The sequence below is a fragment of the Carcharhinus amblyrhynchos genome, chromosome 10, assembly GCF_965287045.1.
Source record: "Carcharhinus amblyrhynchos chromosome 10, sCarAmb.v2.hapA, whole genome shotgun sequence".
In the NCBI taxonomy this organism is placed as follows: domain Eukaryota; kingdom Metazoa; phylum Chordata; class Chondrichthyes; order Carcharhiniformes; family Carcharhinidae; genus Carcharhinus; species Carcharhinus amblyrhynchos.
The window spans coordinates 93,169,599-93,192,040 of record NC_137333.1 but is presented as its reverse complement, the minus strand read 5'-3'; the positions used below and the strand labels follow the sequence as shown (position 1 = coordinate 93,192,040).

The 22,442-nt window shown below is 45.6% G+C and overlaps 1 protein-coding gene across 1 annotated transcript in view; it reads left to right on the top strand.

Moving 5' to 3' along the window:
• Window positions 1-19,636, top strand: part of oca2 (oculocutaneous albinism II) — a 358,743-nt gene extending 339,107 nt beyond the window's left edge. Inside the window, exon 23 of the mRNA XM_080197616.1 lies at window positions 19,113-19,636. Within this exon, the coding sequence (XP_080053742.1) occupies window positions 19,113-19,200 (88 nt within the window). The 3' untranslated portion in view covers window positions 19,201-19,636. The remainder of the gene's footprint in view (window positions 1-19,112) is intronic.
• The last annotated feature ends 2,806 nt before the right edge of the window (window positions 19,637-22,442 follow it).

Sequence of the window (22,442 nt, the reverse complement as noted above, 5' to 3'; positions counted from 1 at the left end):
GTGGCTCTGTCATACTTTGTTTCATAATGCTCCTGTAAAACACTTTGAGATATTTCATTACATTGAAGGTGTGACACAAGTATAAGGGCGCAATATTACCGGCTCACCACGCCAATAAATCAGTGTGGAGAGACAATAAGATAGGGCGGGAGGTGGAAAATTGGGTTTGCACCCAGTTTCTTGCCTCCCCCAGTTGTACTGGCTGACAAAAGGGCACAAAGCAGATTTCAGCATCAACGACATCATTTAAATGTCACTTGTGAGTCCCTGATGCTATCGTCCAGGCTCGCTTGCACTCATCATATAGCTTGTCAATGTCCTCACCAACGAGAATCACAGTTGGTCTCCCTCAACATAATGACCTCACTGATGGGACCGGAGGCCATTACAACCCCATGTAGTCAGAGGCAGGGCTGGGCAGTGCTAGAGTGGCACTGCCCACCAGGCACCATGGCACTGCCCAGTAGGCACCTTGGGAGTGCCAAGGGCAGTGCCAAAGAGAGGGGCCTGAGGGGCTGGGACCTGAGGGGGGAAGAGGAAATGCAGGGGTGTAGGTGGGGTGGAGGCTCTACTGTGTGGGGGGGGGGGGGCGCAAGGGAAGGGAGGAACTCTTAGGAGTGGTGATCGGGGGATGTGGGGTCTCTGCAAAGGGTGTGATCTGGGAGAGAGGAGAATACAGCAAAGGGGGTGTTCAGTGCGGAGCTGCATCCTGAATATCTGTGGGGGGGCGGGGGGGGGGGGTGCGGGGTGAGCCTGGCATAGAGAACAATTGGCAGGGAAGGGTGGTCCCAATGTCCTTGTGGGGTGGATGAGGGGATGGTGACAGGAGATCTCCCAATGCACTGGGAGATTGGGGCACCTGCACAGTAGTGCCCCAGGAGCTCAGTGGCGAGATTAGAACCTCCCTCCCCCCCACCCTGCCCCTGATGAGAATCACATTCTCGCTCTGCTGGCTTTTTCATTGCACAAAGAGCCATAAGATTGCGACTTGTAGCTTGTCCAAAAATAACCCAGTGTAATTCTCTCCTGTTTTCTTGCTCGTTTTTTATTACCTTTTCTTTTTTGACGGGCAAGTTTGACCAGCAAATTACAAACTGTGTGTCAATTGGCAATCTGGTACTGCCATTTAATTATGTCGCTGTGATTTTTCTTTCTCTGCAAATGCTGCTTCATCAGATGCAGCGTGCTTTCCTTTCCACCTCTTGGACCTGAGAACATCCAGAGTGATGTGATGAGGATTGCCCTTCTCTGCTAGATGAAAATGTTCTCGGCGGAATTAACACGGGCAAGTTTATCTCAGACTCTGCCAGCTATGAATCAGCACTAATTGGCCATCACAATGGTGATATCATTCACAGAGGTGGCTGTTTTGAGAAGTTCATACTTAAACAATGGTGCATTACGTTTAGTGTCTCTGAGGCTAGTTAGGACAAAGTAAGGCCACTCTTAAAGAAATTATTTGAAGTAACTGAGCATTTATCAAGCAACTTACCTGATCCCTACTTACAGTAATACTTTAATTATCTTCTTTTCCAGTTCCAGCTTTCTTTGTACATGTAATTCTATTTCATTTAACGTTTAAAAGTTTATTTATTAATATCACAAAGAAGTTTCCCCATTGCGTGGTGTCACTCACTTCTGGGGTGACACGGGTACCAGCGACGGGGGGAGCTTGATGCCTGCAAATGGGATTGGTTCTCTGCCAGTGAGTAGGGTGAGCAGCTGTAGGGTCAAATTTAAGTTTAAAGTTTATTTGTTAGTGTCACAAGTAGGCTTACATTAACACCGCAACTAAGTTACTGTGAAAATCCCCTAATTGCCACACTCTGGCGCCTGCTCGGGTTCACTGTGGGAGAATTTAGCATGGCCAACGCACCTAACCAGCACTTCTTTTGGACTGTGGGAAGAAACTGGAGCGCCCAGAGGAAACCCACGCATACACGGGGAGAATGTGCAGACTCTGCACAGACAGTAACCCAAGCCGGGAATCGAACTCAATCCCCGGCATTGTGAGGCAGCAGCGTTAACCACTGTGCTGCCGTGAAATGTGGAGCTGGTTGGAATACTGTCAATACTTCACAGGTGATGAGTTAAATGCCTCTAAGTTGAGTATGACAAAGCTGATGGACAGTGGATTTTTAAAATGTTCAATAATATTTGGTGAAATCAAAAATAGTCAGTTATTACAACTTGTTCCTTTTTATTGTCCACAGGATGTGGGCATTTCTGGCTTGGCCAGCATTTATTGCCCTTCGCTAATTACTCTTCTTAGAGTAAATTTCCCCTTAGCATCCAAAGATGTGCAGGTTAGATGGATTGGCAATGTTAAATTGCCTCTTAGTGTCCAAAGATGTACAGGTTAGATGGATTGGCCATGATAAATCGCCCCTTAGTGTCAGGGGGACGAGCTAAGGTAAATGTATAGAGTTATGGGGATAGGGCCTGGATGGGTTTGTGGGTCATTGCTGTGGGTCTGGAGTCACATGTAGGCCAGACCAGATAAGGACAGCAAATTTCCTTCCCTGAAGGACGTCAGCGAACCAGATGGGTTTTTACAACAATTGGCAATGGTTCCATCATCATCATTACACTTTTTATTCTCAGATTTTTATTGTATTCAAATTTGCTGTGATGGGATTCGAACCTGGGTCCGCAGGGTCTGTTGTAAAGTGGACGACATTTGCAAGACACGAACTCCCACTCATTTTTAAAAAATTCTCTGAAAAGGCTATGATTATCAAACTCCCGAAAATGCTTCAGCCCTCATGGTGAAGGGGCTCTGTGCCTCCTCAACCCACTGCCACCGCGCCATCCTGCTCTCAAGTTTGGCCCTTTTGACAAAGCCTCTGAAAACTTACCCTTTTACGTTTTTATCAAAGACACATAATCAGAAGCAAAACAAATTTGGCCAGATTTAGTTTAAAAGGTTTACTGTGAAGAAATGTGAATATTCGAAGAGGCTGTGTTGTCACGTGTGATAGTACCATAAAAAATGGAGTTCGTTTTAAACACGATTGTTTTACCGATGTTTCTGCTTTCTGCTATTTTTTCAGTAGCGTGAGAGATAATGGGTTATTACATTTTCAGTGCACAACTGTTATTGGAGGCCAATTATATCCTCAATATCTTTATAATTTGGTTCCGGCTGTTGTTGCTAATGTTAAAAGCTGTAAATGAGATAGCTGCTGGGGATAACGTTAGTGATATTTTCTACAGAGATGAATCCAGAAAAAAAGACGTTTGGAAATCCTAGACTGTGATGATATTGGTGATATTGAAGCATTGTGCAGGAATGTAAGACGTTGCAAATGAGAATGAACCCACAAGCACCAGGCCTCCTGTCTGCTTTTCCATCCCTTTCAATAATTGGTCAGACCGTACTTAACATAAGAACATAAGAACATAAGAAATAGGAGCAGGAGTAGGCCATCCAGCCCTTCGAGCCTGCCCCGCCATTCAATAAGATCATGGCTGATCTGTCGCTGCTCAGTTCCACTTTCCCGCCCTCTCCCCATAACCCTTAATCCCCTCGCCTATCAAAAACCCATCAACCCGCGTCTTAAAAATATTTAGCAAGGCACACAGACGTGCAATCACAAAGTTAAAGTGTATTTATTAGAGCCACAAATCGGCTTACATTAACACTGCAGTGAAGTCACTGTGAAAATCCCCCAGTCGCCACACTCCGGTGCCTGTGCGGGTATGCTGAGGAAGAATTTAGCGTGGCTAATCCACCTAACCGACATGTCTTTTGGAGTATGGGAGGAAACCAGAGCACCCGGAGGAAACCCACATGTGGAAAACATGCAGACTCCACACAAACAGTGATCCAAGCCGGGAATTGAAGCTGCGAGGCAGCAGTTCTAACCACTGTGTCACTGTGCCACCCACATTGCCTTTTGTTTTTGCTGCCCTAGGTGATCTTTTACATAGGATCAGGGAAAAGCCATTCTGACCTTGAGTCTGCTCTTCAAGCCAGTTTGATTACAGTTTTGATTTGATTTGATCTATTACTGTCACATGTATTGGGATACAGTGAAAAGTATTGTTTATTGCATGCTATACAGACAAAATATATCATTCATAGCATACACAGGGGAGAAGGAAAGGAAGGAGTGCAGAATATAGTGTTGCAGTCACATATAGGGTGTAGAGAAAGATCAGCTTAATATATTACAAGTGTGAGATGTTGCACTTTGGAAGGACAAACCAAGGTAGAACATACAAGGTAAATGGTAGGACACTGAAGAGTGTAGTAGGACAGAGGGATCTGGAAATACAGATACATAATTCCCTAAAAGTGGTGTCATAGGGTTGTAAAGAGTTCTTTTGGAACATTTGCCTTTATAAATCAAAGTATTGAGTATAAGAGTTAGAATGTTATGGTGAGGTTGGATAAGGCATCAGTGAGCCTGAATTTAGAGTAATGTGTGCAGTTTTCGTCACCTAATTACAGGAAGGATATTAAAAAGGTTGAAAGAGCGCAGAGAAGGTTTACAAGGATGTCGCTGGGACTTGATAAACTGAGTTACAGAGAAAGATTGAATAGGTTAGGACTTTATTGCCTGCAGGTTAGAAGAATGAGGGGAGATTTGATAAAATTATGATGGGTATAGATAGGGTGAATGCAAGCAGGCTTTTTCCACTGAGGCTAGGGAGAAAAAAACTAGAGGACATGGGTTAAGGGTGAAGGGGGAAAAGTTTAAGGGGAATATTGGAGGAGACTCTTCACACAGAGAGTGGTGGGAGTGTGGAATGAGCTGCCAGATGAAGTGGTAAATGCGGGGTCACTTTTAACATTTAAGAAAAATTTGGACAGGTACGTGGATGAGAGGGGTGTGGAGGGATATGGTCCAGGTGCAGGTCAGTGGGACTAGGCAGAAAAATGGTTCAGCACAGCCAAGAAGGGCCAAAAGGCCTGTTACTGTGCTGTAGTGTTCTATGGTTCTGTGGTTCGATATGATAGGTCCACTCAAAAGTGTGGTGACAGCAGGCAAGAGCTGTTCTTGAGTCGGTTGGTATGTGACCTCAGACTTTCGTATCTTTTTCCCGGGAGAAGATGGAAGAGAGTATGCCTGGGATGCATGAGGACCTTGATTATGTTGGCTGCTTTTCTGAGGCAGCAGGAAATGTAGACGGAGTTAATGGATGGGAGGCTGGTTTGAATGTTGGACTGGGCTACATTCACAACTCTTTGTAGTTTCTTGCAGATCCGTAACCAAACTCTATTTATTTGCCTTCGTTCCATACTTCACGATATGCTTACTAAGCAAAACATGAGCAATCTTGGGCTTGAAGGCTTCAATTTTCCCAGCAACCATGACCATTTGGGGGGAGAACTCTAGGTTTTTGCTACCTTGTGTGATAAAAGTGCCTCTGATTTCACAGATAACCTAAAGGTTATTCCTTCATTCTTGATTCCTTTGCCCAGTTTCTCTGTCGCTACCCGACTGAAATCTTTTAACATGTTAAACATCTCCAAAGAGACCACACCTCCATCCATTTTGTACACCGCAAGTTTAAGCAATCTCTGCCCCCCATAATTTAACCAGTGGAGATTTTGGCCCACCAAGCTTTGTTCATTGGGCATTTGAAATGTGAACTGTTGTCGGTTCCTCTCACATTTGAGCAGGTGCTCTGTCCACCTGAACAGGAGACCATTTTTTAAGTTCTTTCATGGGACGTGGTCATCACTGTAAAGCCAGCTATTGTTCTTAGTAGACCTTGAACTGAGGGGCCCATTAGGTAATTTCAGAGAGTGGCTAAGAGTCAAGAACATTGCTGTGGCTTTGGAGTTGCATGGAGGCCGGACCAGGTAAAGAAGGCAGATTTCCTCCCCACAAAGGTGAACTAGATGGGTTCTTATAACAATCAGTGATAGTTTCATGGTCATCAATACTAAGACTAGCTTCATAGTCCAGTATTATGAATTGAATTTAAGTTCCACTAGCTGTCATGGTGAGATGTTATCTCGGGTCCCCTGCGCAGCCTGGGCTTTAGGATTATCAGTGCCATCATCTCCCTCTAATTAATTGCCAGCAAGTTCCTCCTGCCCTCCAAAATCAGCAATGGTAACACACAGGGCCCGATTTTATCAAAAATTGGGCGCAAAATCGCGGTAAATTCGAGCGTCGGGCCTGCAACGTGTTCCGCACCCGATTCCGAGCAGATTGCGCCTTTACCGACGCCTGATTTGGGCACAGATCCGGTCTGCATCCCAATCGGGCGGCCCAATGATTTAAAAGCATTAGCATGCATTAAATCGACTTAATGAACCGTGCGCCCAACTCTACTGCCAAATCCCACTTTACTGTCTTCAGATCCATTTCAACCTGCAGAATAAAAATCCGAAGCGGATTCCTATTCTGTAGGGGAATCTCCGAAGCCCATCCTCCTTGACCACCCTTCGCAGACCCCCCCGCTAACCACCCGGCGGACCTGCCCCCCCCCCGCAATCAGAACCTTCTGGGAGGCAGGCCCCCCCCAGCAGACTCCCCTGGCCTTCCGCTGGCTTCTGTCGGAGGAGGGGGCAGACTCAGATGGATCTCTGGTTGCGGGGGGAGGTGGTGTTGGAGATTCTCCCAAGTCCGTCCTCTCCCCCCAACCCCCAACCAGAGATCCATCTGAGCCTGCCCTCCTCCTCCTGCAGAAGCCAGCCGGAAGGCCAGGAAGGTGCTGCAGGCTGTCCAACGAGTGCAGTGAGAAGTCTCACAACACCAGGTTAAACTCCAACAGAACTTTAACCTGGTGTTGTGAGACTTCTTACTGATGTTTACCCCAGTCCAACGCCGGCATCTCCACATCAATGACTGCAGGTCGGAGAACGGTGGAGGGAGAGCAGCAATCAAGGTAGGTTGGGGGTGTGCTCTGCCGACAGGAGTGCGGTCGGTCGGGGGTGGGGGGGTGGTCTGTCTCCCGGTGGGTCTGACTGTGGAGGGTCTGCCAGAGGACCCTGCCTTCCAGGGTGGATCCAATCCTGGGGGGAGGGGAGCAGCCTCCTACTTGGGTGGGTGGGGGGGAGGGAGGGGCCTGCCTCCCCATGGGGGGTCCGATCATGGCTCATTCCGCGCCCCCCCCCCCCCCTCCCGGCTCTCTCTTTTGTTTTGTTTTTCACACCCGGGCGTGCTGTTTCAAATTTTTTCCTAACTGCGCACGTGCAGGTCAGAGCTCCATTCGTTCCGGCAGTGCTAAGTCCCGCCCGCAGCATAGACCAGATTGGAGCTGGCAAAAAGCGTATGGGAACGGGAATTCTGGGCTCGGATCCGTCTTACGTCCAGATCTGGCACATAGCCTCCAATTGGTAAAATCTCGCCCACAGTTCTAAGGATTGTAAAATGCCAGATTAAGTAGGCTGGGCTTTGTCATACAGTCTCTCACCAAGATGATCATTTTTGTTTCTTCAGTCCCACCAGTTTTTGATAGAGATATAGAGCATGGAAAAAGGCCTTTCAGCCCAACTGATCCATGTCGACCAGGTTTCCTAAGCTGAACTCATCCCATTTGCCTGCATTTGGCCCATATCCCTCTATAAACTTTCCATCCATGTACTTGTCCAAATGTATTTTAGATGTTATAATTGTACCCACTTCTACCACCTTTTCTGGCAGCTCATTCCATACCTGCACCGTGGGAAAGTTACCCTTTGGATGCCTTTTGAATCTTTCACTTCTTACCTTAAACCTATTCCCCTCTAGCTTTGGGCTCCCCTTCCCTGGGAAAAAGACTTTGGCTATTACGGTGATCTTACAGAGGTCTATAAAATAATGAGGGGCATAGACAAGGCAGATCGTCAATATCTTCTCCCAAAGGTAGGGGAGTCTAAAACTAGAGGGCAGAGATTTCAGGTGAGAGGGGAGAGATACAAGAGGGTCCAGAGGGGCAATTTTATCACACAGAGGGTGGTGAGTGTCTGGAACAAGCTGCCAAAAGTAGTAGTAGAGGCGGGTACAATTTTGTCTTTTGAAAAGCATTAAGACAGTTACATAGATAAGATGGGCATAGAGGGATATGGGCCAAATATGGGCAATTGGGATTGGCTTAAGGGTTTAAAAAAAGGGCAGCATGGACAAGTTGGGCTGAAGGGCCTGTTTCCATGCTATAAACCTCTATGACTCTGTTCACTTTGTCAATGCCCCTCATGATTTTATAAACCTCTGTGAAGTCCACCCCTCACCTTCCTACGCTCCAGGGAAAAACATTCCAGCCTATCCAGCCACTCCTTATAATTTAAACCTTCCAGTCCCGGTAACATCCTTGTAAAACTTTCTTGCACCCTTTCCAGTTTAATAACACCCTTCCTATACCGTTGTTAATAAGGATCAGGAACTTTGGACATCACTCAATGCGATTACTAAGCTAAGTAAGCAAAAAAAAACTAGATGATTCTATTTCAAAACTGCTGACAATTAAAACTTCTTTACCCCATGGTCTGACATATCTAAATAATTAACCAGACGCAAGTTATCTGTTATATATCACACAGGGTTCATGGCCAAACATTGTAATGCTTGTATCTGTGGTGGCATTGTCTAGAACAATGATGTAGGACTCATCAAGTCATGTGACACTCCACCGAATGTTACATGAACTTCAGCAAATTAACCCTTGACGCTTCCCGTGTGTGCTGGATTGGGGCTGCAGCGAATCTTATTTGGGAGAATAGAGGCAATGCCCCAAACAAGAGAGCCTGCTGGGACACAAATATGGTTGCAATGACACGGTAACTCTGAAGGAAGACTGGTTAGAAGTGACCATTTGCACCATCGTTCTATGTGTTTTTCCTCCCCAAGTTGTGAGAGGAGACCATGAAAACCTGGCCCCCCCAACCGCCCGTTCCTCCTCCCAGGGAATTTCAGCGTCAATTTCTGTCAGTCACCCTTCTCTTGAACTAGGGCCAATCACCCCAGAGTTCCTGAAATACGTGCTCTAAAGGAAAGATTCTGTGCTCGCGTATTAAACTACCTAGTATGGATGATTGATCAATTAATCATGGGTGAGGACCCAGACATTTGAAAATGTTGGACATCTTCAAAGGGGAAATAGCCTCCAACTTTCTGCCTCTCGTAGAGCTATAAATCGTAATGCCTCCGTCAAACTAAGTGCCCTGACTGTGGAATTTTGATTGACTTCTCATTTCACTGCACTCCCTTCACTGTTCATCGAGGTGCGGTCACCATCAATCTTCTGTCGTGAAATTTCAGGTGTAAAGCCTTAGTCTGAGTTTTGTTTCAATGAAGGGGACTGTCCCTGAGCTATGGATTGTAGGGGGCGATCTTACCTTCTTATCCTACCGGTTGATTGGGTGGGGTGAGCTAGTAAGATTGTGCGAGAGGCAAAAAGATCGGGTTAGCATTTGATTTCACGATCTTACCAGGCTTGGATATTTGGCATGATCGGGCGCGAGGCTGATTTCATTATTTAAATACATTTTAGAAGGAGTGTACCCTGGCACTTCCAGTCTGGCATTGCCCACGTGGCATCCTGGCACAGCCCATTGGGGCCATAGGGGCCTAAAGGGTGATGGGGTGGTGGGGAGAGGGAGCTGCACACTCTGCAAATGGCAATCGGACAGACCGGGGATGGGGGTGCGTTGTTTGGGCATTGATCGGCAGGGCTGGGGGCAGGAGCTTTGGTTAGCGATCGATTGAGCCGGGGGAGGCCAGTGATCAGGAGGGAAGCCTGATATCCGGGGGTGTGGGGTGTCAAACAGATCTGTCTCTGTTCTGCCACACTGAACTTTGAGAGATCTGCGCATGCACAATTGTGCCCTCTATTGTGAGAAGCTGGCTTTCCAGTGAGTTTAGGCCCCTCCCCCTACTGGTGAGAAACAGATTGTGCATCATCTTTTGCACAAAGATGATGGCCTAAGATTGCATTTTCAAATTTGCCCAAAAAATGGATCAGAAACTCTCCCATTTTCATTCTCGTTTGGCATTTAGAATTTTTTTGGGTAAGATTGCCCCTTAGTTTCTCTTCTGTTAGTGCTGATGGACCAATTGCAGATTTCCTACTCTATTGTTTTGATTTTTGACAAGTTTATTATTCAGCGTGTGCAGAATGATGCAGGGCAGGAAGATCCCAGATGCAATATATAGTCAGAAGGGACATTACTATTTGCCTCAGTGCCGTTCAGCTGTAGAAAGAGAGAAAGTTAATCAATGGCCCCATTTCTCATAATTATTACTGTTGGAAAATGCCAAGATTTGGATTTTGGGTAAATATTGTGCCTCTGATGTTCTGGCCTTCCAAATAAAATGGGTTTTTATCAGGATATTCTTTTAGTTTTTTTATCTATTCATGGGACATGGCCATCACTGGTTGGCCAGCACTTATTATCGACTGCCAGTTACCCTTGAGAAGGTGGTGATGGGCTGCCTTCTTGAAACGTTGCTCTGGATTGACCCCAATGCCGTTAGAGAGGGAATTCCAGGGTTTTGACACAGCGACTGCGATAGAACACCAATATATTTCCAAGTTAGCTTGGTAGGGAATTTGCAGGTAGTGATCATAGAGTCATGGAGGTTTACAGCCCTTCAGCTCAACTTTTTTTTAAACCCTCAGCTAGTCCCAAGGCTGTTCCCATGTATCTGGGAAGGATGGCACAAGGGCAGCATGGTGGCCCAATGGTTAGCACTGCTCCTCACAGCGCTAGGGACCTGGGTTCAATTCTAACCTCGGGTTACTGTCTGTGTGGAGTTTTCACATTCTCCCCGTGTCTGTGTGGGTTTCCTCCGGGTGCTCTGGTTTCCTCCCACAGTCCAAAGATATGTGGGTTAGGTTGATTGGCCATGCTAAATTGCCCATTAGTATCAGGGGATTAGCAGGGTAAATACGGAACTAGGGCCTGGCTGGGATTGTGGTAAGTGCAGACTCAATGGGCTGAATGGCCTTCTTCTGCATTGTAGGAATTCTATGATCTGCTGCCCTCATCTGTCTAAATGGAAGTGGTCTTGGGCTTGAAAGGTGATGTCTAAGGATCTTTGGTGAATTTCTGCAGTGTGTTTTGTAGATAGTACACACTACTGCTATGACCCAGCATGTAATATATACCCTGTGTGCTTCTGAAACTAGGTCTAATGGCCAATGGTCAGCGAAGGTGGTTAGCAATGAATTCTCCTATCCAGGCCGGAGTTACCTGACCAAAAATAGCTGGGATCTTCATTTCAGTATTCAAATCTTGACATGGAAGATTCCACCACACTCCTCCTCCTCCCGACTCCATGCCCCTCACCTGCCCCCTTCATTTCATCTACTACTCAGCCTAATTGCCACTCAAATCCATCCTGGTGGTTTTTTTTATTGCAAAGCTGGAATCACACAGGACCCTGGGAAGGTGATGGCCCAGTGGTATTATTGATTGACGATTAATACAGAGGGTCAGTGAATGTTCTGGGGATGTGGGTTCGAGTCCCACCATGGCAGATGGTGGAATTTGAATTCAACTTTTAGAATATCTGGAATTAAGCACCTACTGATGACCATGAAATCATTGTCGATTGTCAGAAAACCCATCTGGTTCATTAATTTTATGGAAGGAAATCTGCCGTATTTACCTAGTCCTTACCAGAGCCACAGTAATGTGGTTGATTCTCAACTGTCCTCTGAACATGGGCAACTAGGTATGAGCAATAAATGCTGGCCAGTCAGCACCGCGCATGTCCCTCGAATGAATAAAAAATAACCTTCAATAGAACTAATAAAAACCTTCAAATCAAAGGGTCAGCATCGTAGCATGACCACTGTTGTTTAGTGGCAAAATAATAATCGTTACTCTTTATGCCTGGTTACACCTGGCACGGCACAGTGGCACAGTGTTCAGCACTGCTGCTTCACAGTGCCAGGGATTCAGGTTCAATCCCCAGCTTGGGTCACTGTTTAGGTGGAGTTTGTACATTGTCTGCTTGGGTTTCTTCCGAGTGCTCCAGTTTCCTCTCACATTCTGAAAGATGTGCTGATTAGGTGCATTGACCCGAGCTATGGCGATGAGGGGATTTTCACAGTAACTTCATTACAGTGTTAATGTAAGCCTTGTGACTAATAAATAAACTTTAACTTTTACATTATTCAGAGATTGATTACATGGAACTTGGGTGATAAGTTTACATGATCTTGGTGCAGAGGTGATCACGCACAGTTTTAGCAATGGCAATACCTCACTCACAAAATAATCGCACGTCCCAGCCCATTCCTATTTGACCTTTCTGTTTCCTTCTGTCCGTTATCTGATGACACTTAATCCTTTCAATGCTTCGAGTGGGATACAGAAAACTGAGCAAAGGGATGATTCAGGCAGCGATGTGACGCTTATTGTGGGTCTGGCGAGTGGGTGATTAATTGAAGTAGTCGCTGAGGACATCTCATTTTTATCTTGGCGACTGTTTGGCATTGATCTCCCTGTTTGGAGTATGCAAGCCTTCCTCACTCTGGAATAAGTGCAGACTTTCAGAGCTCGCATAGGGACTCTCCTTTCAACAGTGCTGATCTTGGTTTTTCTACAGTGAAAAGCAAATTATCTGAGAGTGCTTTTCCTGTGCATTGAATAGTCCCCATTTATCTTATTTTTTTCTTTTTGCTGCAATTGATTATTTAAAAGCAAAACGAAGCATACTTGCTGTGAACATTTTTGTAAACAATACTGCTGAAGCTCAGACCCTTGTTGCCTAGGTGATGCTGGCTGGGGGAGATAGAACCCTACGGTGGAATTAGAAATATTTAGAATAGTTTCAAAGAGGGAAGAAAAATACTCTATTCTTTACCATTGACAATCTAAGCACAAAGAAAACAGTGTGAGTAATGTGGTGGATATATTTAGCTCACAAGTATGGCTTCAGCTGAATTCATGGAACCTTGTTTGAACTTGTTTAGTTATACGCCAAAGTGTAACATGGTGAGATGATCTAAATTATTGTACATTATTGAACAGGACATTTTGAAATCAGGCATTGCACGTATCCCTTGTATTTATATAGCTTCTTTTAAAATATTGAAATATTTCAAGATATTTACAAGGTGGGGGGGTTAGACCTACAAAACGGTATGGATGGAGTCCGAGTAGGTGAGCAAAAGTATAAACATGAGGAGGTGTCTGAGTCATAGACAGGAATTTTGCCCGCACACCCACCCGAGGCTTGTAAGATTGTGCCTGAAGCCAACAGAGAATGCCGTTCTGTGAGCCTCGCCTGCCCCGAAATTGGTGTGGGCGCGCTGGTAAAATCAGGACCATAGAGCCATTGGGTGGGATTTTCAACCACACTCATCCCAAAGCTGCAAAATTCTGCCTGAGGTCAATGGACATGTGAATGACCCATGTCCCGCCCGCTATCAGTCCTGCGGCACGCAGGATGGAATAATTCCGCCCATAGAGTTTTACAGCACAGTGTCTGTGCTGGCCATCAAGCACCTATCTATCCTAAGCCCATTTTCCAGCACTTGGTCCATAGCGTTATATGTTATAGCGCTTATCTCGATGCTTCTTAAATGTTGTGGGGGTTCCCACCTCTACCACCCTTTCAGGCAGTGAGTTCCAGATTCCCACATCCTCTGGGTGAAAAAGGATCTCCTCAAATTCCCTCTAAATCTTCTGCCCCTTACCTTAAATCTATGCTCTCTAGTTATTGACCCCTTTACCAAGGGGAAATGTCTCTTTCTATCTGAACTATTTAACTCCCTCATAATTTTGTACACCTTACTGAGGTGCCTCCTCAGCCTTCTGTGTCCTAAAGGAAACAACCCCAGCAAAACTAGCCTCTCCTCATAGCTGAAACACCCCACCAGGCAACATCTGGTGAATCTCCCCTGGACCCTTCCAAGTGCAATCACATCCTTCCTATAGTGTGGTGAACTGCACACAATACTCTAGCTGTGACCTAGCAAACTTCTCCATCATAACCTCCCTGCTTTTATAGGGTGGGGAGAGGGCTGGCAAGGCTTTGTGGTTTTGGTAGAGAATTCCAGTTGGTGGGGGCAGGTGGCTGAAAGCTGTGCCAATGATGCGAGAGCCAAAATAGGAGGGGGGAACATCCAAAAGTCAGAAGCGTAGGAGTGGTCGAGGTAAGGCTGGATTGGAAGAGGCTGTAGAATTAGAGCTGAATGCAATGGATAAGTGAGATAGAAGAAGCTTTGTTCCCTGGTCATTATCTCATCATTAACCTACAATGTGTCCTGATATTAACATCTCTTATCCCCATTCCAGTTTTGCTTGACTTTATTTTGCATATCCAAATTATTCTTCTAGAACAGTTCCAGAATCCAGAACTCCAGACTTCCTTGCACTTAAGTGTAAAGTGTGTGTTGCACAGCTTTAGCATAACATTTAGGTAGCCAACAGATAAATTGTCCATATTCACCAGCCCCATTCTCCTTCATTTCTCATTAAAGGCAGATTAGAGTAGACTTTGAAGTCTTTAAAATGTTAAGATTCCATCTAACCTAAACCCTACTTGTTTATTATTAAAATTGTCCCTCTATATCTCTCTGTGTTCCTCAGTTCCAGCTGTGAATATTTGTCCAGTCTGCTTTCTGTCTCCTCTTTGTGTTAAAGTCAAGACGGCCTCGTAACATGATTGCCTTATTCTTTCACTGGAGACCAACACTTGTACCATTCGATGTTCCCTGCATCATATGGTCCAAAGACTTTAAAACGCCAATCTTGCTATCATCAGAAACTTGTCTTGACTTGTCTCTTCAATTCTGATTGTTTTAAACTTTTTGCTACCTGTCACTGGACTTCTTGCAATGTTCCTTAATTTTTCAACTGAAGATCAGGCCAGTTTTCTGCTGGTCAACATCAAACATTGCTGTTATCAGTAGCAGTACAACTGGTTGGCGGTCTACAGAATCTCTACAGCGCAGGAGGAGGCCATTTTAGCTTGTAGAGTCTGTACCAACTCTCTGAAACAGCATTTTATCCATGTTCAGGCCCAGACCCAAACACCTTTCACCACCACAAGGATAGAACATAGAACATAGAACATAGAACATTACAGCGCAGAACAGGCCCTTCGGCCCACGATGTTGCGCCGACCAGTTACAAAAACAATGACCCACTAGCCTATACCAATCCCTTTTCGTCCATAAACCTATCCAGAGATCTCTTAAAAGCCCCCAAACTAGACGCATTTACAACTGCAGCAGGCAGGGCATTCCAATCCCTCACCACCCGCTGGGTAAAGAACCTACCCCTGACATCCGTCCTGTAGCTGCCCCCCCTTAATTTAAAGCCATGCCCCCTCGTGCTAGCTTTCTCCATCCGAGGAAAAAGGCTATCACTATCCACCCTATCTAAACCTCTAATCATCTTATATGTTTCAATAAGATCCCCTCTTAGCCGCCTTCTTTCCAACGAAAACAACCCTAAATCCCTCAGTCTCTCCTCATAGGACCTCCCCACCATACCAGGCAACATCCTAGTAAACCTCCCCTGCACCCTCTCCAACGCCTCCACATCCCTCTTGTAATGTGGGGACCAGAACTGCACACAGTACTCCAAGTGCGGCCGCACTAGAGTAGTGTACAGTTGCAACATTACACTGCGACTCCTAAATTCAATCCCCCTACCAATAAACGCCAAGACACCGTACGCCTTCTTGACAACCTTATCTACTTGATTCCCAACTTTCAGGGATCTATGTACACACACACCTAGATCCCTCTGTTCATCCACACTATTCAAAGTCCTCCCGTTAGCCCTATACTCGACACATCTGTTGCTCCTACCAAAGTAAATTACCTCACACTTCTCCGCATTAAATTCCATCCGCCACCTCTCGGCCCAGCTCTGCAACCTATCTAAGTCTCCCTGCAGACTATGACACCCTTCCTCACAATCTACCACACCTCCAACTTTGGTGTCATCAGCAAATTTACTAATCCACCCAACTATACCCTCATCCAGATCATTAATAAAAATTACAAACAACAGTGGCCCCAAAACAGATCCCTGAGGCACACCACTCGTAACTGTACTCCATGATGAATATTTACCATCCACCACCACCCTCTGTCTCCTATCTGATAGCCAATTCCTGATCCAACTTCCTAGATTACCCACAATCCCATACATCTGCATTTTCTGCAGAAGCCTACCATGGTGAACCTTATCGAACGCCTTACTAAAATCCATGTATACCACGTCAACTGCCTTGCCCCCATCCACCTCTTTGGTCACCTTCTCAAAAAACTCAATAAGGTTAGTAAGGCACGACCTACCCGCTACAAAACCATGCTGACTATTTCTAATCAATTCATTACACTCCAAATAACTATAAATCCTATCCCTAATAATTTTTTCTAAAACCTTGCCCACAACAGAAGTAAGACTCACCGGTCTATAATTCCCGGCAAAGTCTCTGTCCCCCTTCTTAAACAATGGGACAACATTCGCTATCCTCCAATCCTCCGGGACTACACCAGAGACCAATGACGACCTGAAGATCTGAGCCAGAGGCTCTGCAGTCACCTCTCTAGCCTCCCAGAGAATCCTAGGGTAGATCCCATCTGGACCAGGGGACTTATCTATTTTCAGCCCCTCAAGAATTTCCAGCACATCCTCTTTATCAACCGTAATACTGTCTATTTTACACCCCTGCAACCCAATGTCCTCCTCAGCTATATTCATGTCCCCCTGCGTGAACACCGAAGAGAAATATTGGTTCAATACTTCTCCAATCTCCTCCGGTTCCACACACAACTTCCCCCTGCTGTCTGTAACTGGCCCTAATCTTGCCCTGACCAACCTTCTGTTCTTGACATACCTATAGAACGCCTTAGGATTCTCCTTAATCCTATCAGCCAAAGTCTTCTCATGTCCTCTTTTAGCCCTTCTCAACTCACTCTTCAGGACTAGAGGACACAGCCTCAAGATAAAGCGGGGAGGGGGGGGTGACAGTGTAGATCAGAGTTAAGGAGGAACTTCTTCACTCAAAGGGTGGTGAATCTCTGGAATTCTCTGCCCATTGAAGTGGTGGAGGCTACCTCGCTAAATATATTTAAGTCACAGGTAGATAGGTTGTTGATAGACAGGGGAATTAAGGGTTATGGGGAGAAAGCGGGAAAGTGGAACTGATCCACTTCAGATCAGCCATGATCTTATTGAATGGCGGGGCAGGCTCGAAGGGCTAGATGACCTACTCCTGCTCCTATTTCTTATGTTCTTATGTTCACCCATCATCCCACTCTCACCGTCCCCATAACCCTGTGCATTCACATATCTAATGTCCACATCTTTGGACATTAAGGGTCAATTTAGCATGGCCTATCCACCTAACCTGCATATAACAGAAGAACATAAGAACATAAGAAATAGGAGCAGGAGTAGGCCATCTAGCCCCTCGAGCCCGCCCCGCCATTCAATAAGATCATGGCTGATCTGTTGTGGCTCAGTTCCACATTCCCGCCCTCTCCCCATAACCCTTAATCCCCTCGCTTATCAAAAACCCATCAACCCGCGTCTTAAAAATATTTAGCGAGGCAGCCTCCACCACCTCAACAGGCAGAGAATTCCAGAGATTCACCACCCTTTGAGTGAAGAAGTTCCTCCTCAACTCCGTTCTAAACCGCACCCCCCTTTATCTTGAGGCTGTGCCCCCTAGTCCTACTGTCCTTTCTGAGCGGGAAGAGTCTGTCCACCTCTATCCTATCTATCCCATTCATCATCTTATATGTCTCAATGAGATCTCCCCTCATTCTTCTGAACTCTAACGAGTACAAGCCTAGTTTATTCAGCCTCTCCTCATAGCTCAACCCCCTCAACTCCAGTATCAGCCTAGTAAACCTCCTCTGCGCTCCCTCCAAGGCCAAAATATCCTTGCGTAAGTACGGCGACCAAAACTGCACATAGTACTCCAGCTGTGGCCTCACCAATGCCCTATACAGCCGCAGCAAGACCTACCTACTTTTATATTCAATCCCCCTCGCTATGAAGGCCAGCATCCCATTAGCCTTCCTGACCACCTGCTGCACCTGCAGGCTGGGTTTTTGCGACTCATGCACAAGGACCCCGAGGTCCCTCTGCAGCGTCGCCTGCTGCAGTTTTTCGCCACGTAAGTAATAGTCTTTCCGACCATTATTCCTACCAAAGTGGACCACCTCGCACTTGCCAACATTAAATTCCATTTGCCAGTTCCTGGCCCATTCGCCCAGCCTATCTAGATCCTTCTGCAGACTCTCCACACCCTCTGCAAAATTTGCTGTTCCACCAATCTTGGTGTCATCAGCAAATTTTGACACCATACACTCGGTTCCCTCCTCCAGATCATCTATATAAATGGTAAATAGCTGAGGCCCCAGCACCGACCCCTGGGGCACTCCACTAGTCACCAACCGCCAATCCGAATAGCACCCATTGACCCCCACTCTCTGCCTCCTATTTGACAGCCAATCCTCTATCCATGCTAACACCCTACCCCCAACTCCATGCCCCCTTACCTTCTGCAATAACCTCTTGTGAGGTACCTTGTCAAACGCCTTCTGACACTAAGGGGCAATTTAGCATTGCCAATCCACCTCACCTGCACATCGTTGAACTGTGGGAGGAAACCAGGGCACCTGGAGGAAACCCTCATAGACAGACGCGGGGAGAAGGTGCAAACTCCACACAGTCACCCAAGGCCAGAATTGAACCAGGTTCCTTGGTGCTGTGGGGCAGCAGTATTTACCAGCCTGCCACTCTGCCACCTGAAAACATAACAATGTCTATAATTAATATTTTATAAATTGTAATGGCACTTGAGTGCAAACAGAAAATACGGATTGTCTGCACGGTCTCTGAGTATTCATCTGCCATTACACTAAGCCACCCAGCAGAGAAACATGTTCATTTTTATTTCCATTGAAAATCTGTGTTTGAGATATCCATCTGGGGAGGAAATGGGGGATGATTCAATATCTGCATTGGATTTCCATCATTGTGTTTTAATGTGGTTCCTGATATTTATCCAAATTTATTATCCCAGGATCTCAGATTACTGTTAACCTTTGGGCATGTCTGTTCTTACAAGCCTATCTGATGTGTATAATGAGTCCGTACTGGGACGCACCTTGAGGTATCTCACATTGCTCTGAATCCCCACATTTCCTGTCCTTAATTCTTTTTTCCACCATTAAATTCCTTTCAGATTGGGTTTTCCCATGATGCTTGTTTCCACGACCATCGGGATGTGCTATCTCCTTGTGGTTCATGTGGTCCTGGGGTGGAACTCGTGAACTGACCTCAAAAGGATAAAGGGAGCACTGACCTCGGAAGAAGCTGCTTATTTCCAACAATCCGTGAGTCAAACAACACCGAGTAACTCCAGCAAAAGAGAACCGACTAGTCAGCTCACAATGTTAAACAACAAGCCCTGTACGTGTCTACAGACTGTAATGAACAAGAGTGTGAAATGTGCCACAATGACACAACAAGGGAATATTCTACATAACAAAAGCACATTTTGCTCAAACATTTGAATAATTCGTTTTCAGCAAAGGCAGACACAAACACCATCAAAAATGGCCAATTGTAATTTGTTCAAAATCTTCGTATGTTTTTAGACCTTTCTAGCTTCGAGTGGTCAAGCACCCCAAGTGTCACTGATGTTTAGTGCCCATAAGGCAGCAACTGAGGTTCTATCAATATGACAATTAAGTGCAGAGTATCAAAAAAAAGGAGTGAATGTATTCTCAAATAGTAAATAAAATCTGTTAAAATCAAAGTGTTATCAATTCACTTGCATATAATTTGATGCTCACTTAATAGAAACCATAGAAAATTACAGCACAGAAACAGACCTTTTGGCCCTGCTTGTCTGTGCTGAACCATTTTTTGCCTAGTCCCACTGACCTGCACTTGGACCATATCCCTCCACACCCCTCTCATCCCTCAACCTGTCCAAGTTTTTCTTAAATGTTAAAAGTGACCCCGCATTTACCACTTTATCTGGCAGCTCATTCCACACTCCCACCACTCTCTGCGTGAAGAATCCCCCCTAATAGTCTCTTTAAACTTATCTCCTTTCACCCTTAACCCATGCTGTCTGGTTTTTTTCTCCCCTAGTCTCAGTGGAAAAAGCCTACTTGCATTCACTCCATCCATACCCATCAAAATCTTACACACCTCTATCAAATCTCCCCTCATCCTTCTCTGCTCCAGGGAATAAAGTCCTAACCTATTCAATCCCTTTCTGTAACTCAGCTTCTCAAGTCCTGGCAACATCCTTGTGAACCTTCTCTGCACTCTTTCAACCTTATTTACATCCTTCCTGTAATGTCTAATTAAATGAGGATCAACTGTAAAAACGGTTTGGGGTTCCTCTGAGTTCTGTTGGGCGGATAGTAGGCTGGATCTTTCCACCATCTGCTTCCCTGTGGAGAGAAAGGAAAAGTATAGGGGAGCGAAAGAAGAGATTGTCCTTGCTCGAGAGGGAGTGCAGTGAAAGTTTACCAGGCTGATTCCTGGGATGGCAGATCTGTCATATGAGCAGAGACTAAATCAATTAGGATTGTGTTCATTGGAGTTTAGGCGAGTGAGAGGGGATCTCATCGAAACTTATCAAATTGTAACAGCGTTAGACAGGATAGATAGAGAAAAAATGGTGGTGGGGGAGTCCAGAACTCGGGATTGTAGTTAAAGGATAAGGGGTAAATCTGTTAGAACTGAAGTGAGGAAAAATTTCTCACCCAGGGGGTGGTGAATGTATGGAATTCACTGCCACAGAATGTAGTTGAGGCCAAAATATTGTCTGATTGCAAGAAGAAATCTGAAACCTTGACAGAAGCCAGAAGGTGGTTGTCGAGAATCATAGAACCCTACAGTGCAGAAGGAAGCCCTCCAGCCCATCGAGTCTGCATCGAACACTGGGCCCACTGTTATTTGTCATTTAAGTTAATGATTTGGCTGAGAATATAGGAGGCATGGTTAGTAAGTTTGCAGATGACACCAGAATTGGCGGACAGTGAAGAAAGTTATTTCCAATTGCAATGGGATCTTGATCAATTGGGCCAGTGGGCTGATGAATGGCAGATGGTGTTTAATTTAGACAAATGCGAGCATTTAGATAATTACATGGGTACAATGGGTATAGAGGGATATGGGCCAAATGCGGGCAATTGGGATTAGTTTGGGAGTTTTAAAACAAAAAGGGCGGCATAGACAAGTTGGGCCGAAGGGCCTGTTTCCATGCTGTAAACCTCTATGACTCGATATAGCTCTTGGGGCTAAAGGAATTAAGGGACATGGAAGGAAGGGGGGAATAAGGATATTGAACTCAATGATCACCTTCTAATCCCACCCACAGCCTAGTCCCATAATCCCACATATTTACCCTGCTAATCCTCCTGACACTAGGGTCAATTTAGCATGGCCAATCAACCTAGCCCGCACATCTTTGGACTGTGAGAGGAAATTGGAGCACCCAGAGGAAACCCATGCAGTCATGGGGAGAATGTGCAGACTACGCACAGACAATGACCCAAGCTGGGAATCAAACTCGTGCCCCTGGTGCTGTGAAGTAGCACCGTTCACCACTGTGCCGCCCTTCAAAATGATCAAAATGAATGGCGGAGCAGGCTCGAAGAGCCAAATTACTTACTCTTGCTTCTATTTTCTATGAATCTACAAGGAAAAAGATTGAATCCACATGATACTTAAAGAAGAGAGGCTCAATCACGCGGAGAAACCTTTTCAAAGGAAGCAAGAGCTGGAGACGAGCCTAAAATTTGATAAACAACATGAAAATGCTCACCTTCGACCTTTCTCAACGCATCTACCTTCCAGCAGGTTACCATGACAGCAAGGATCAACTCACTGATACTATTTATAAATGAGAGTTTGAATGAAGTTGCTGGTACTCAGAGCACATACTGACTGTTACAAAGCAGAACAACAGGACTTTAAAACATGCTGTTGGTTTAAAACAAATATCTCCTGGTGTAATAAGATGCCCTTTCTGATTCACCATGAGTAATGCCATGTAAATGTACATTCCCCCACTGTTGGTCTGTTCCCCTTGGCAGGTGACAATCCACTTGTAGAGCCATGGAGTCATAGAGGTTTACAGTATGGAAACAGGCCCTTCAACCCAACTTTGATAGATCTTTTCTGCCTATACTTATGTCACTAGATTTTTAGTATCGATCCAATTCATCATTCCTTGTGCTTCTGTGGGACTCTGTTTCACTTCTATATTGCTGGTGCCCAAGCGCAAAGCTCTGAATTCCTGGGCCCATTTGAGACATCTTCATTCTAGTACATCCGTGCCTCAATTCATTGGCTAGCACAACAGCACAGTGGTTAGCATTGCTGCCTCGCACAGTGCCAGGGAACCGGGTTTGATCCCGGCTTGGGTCACTGCCTGTGCAGAGTTTGCGCATTCTCCTCGTGTTTGCATTGGTTTCCTCCCACCATCCAAAGATATGCAGGTTAGATGGACTGGCCATGATAAATTGCCCCTTTGTGTCATGGGGATTAG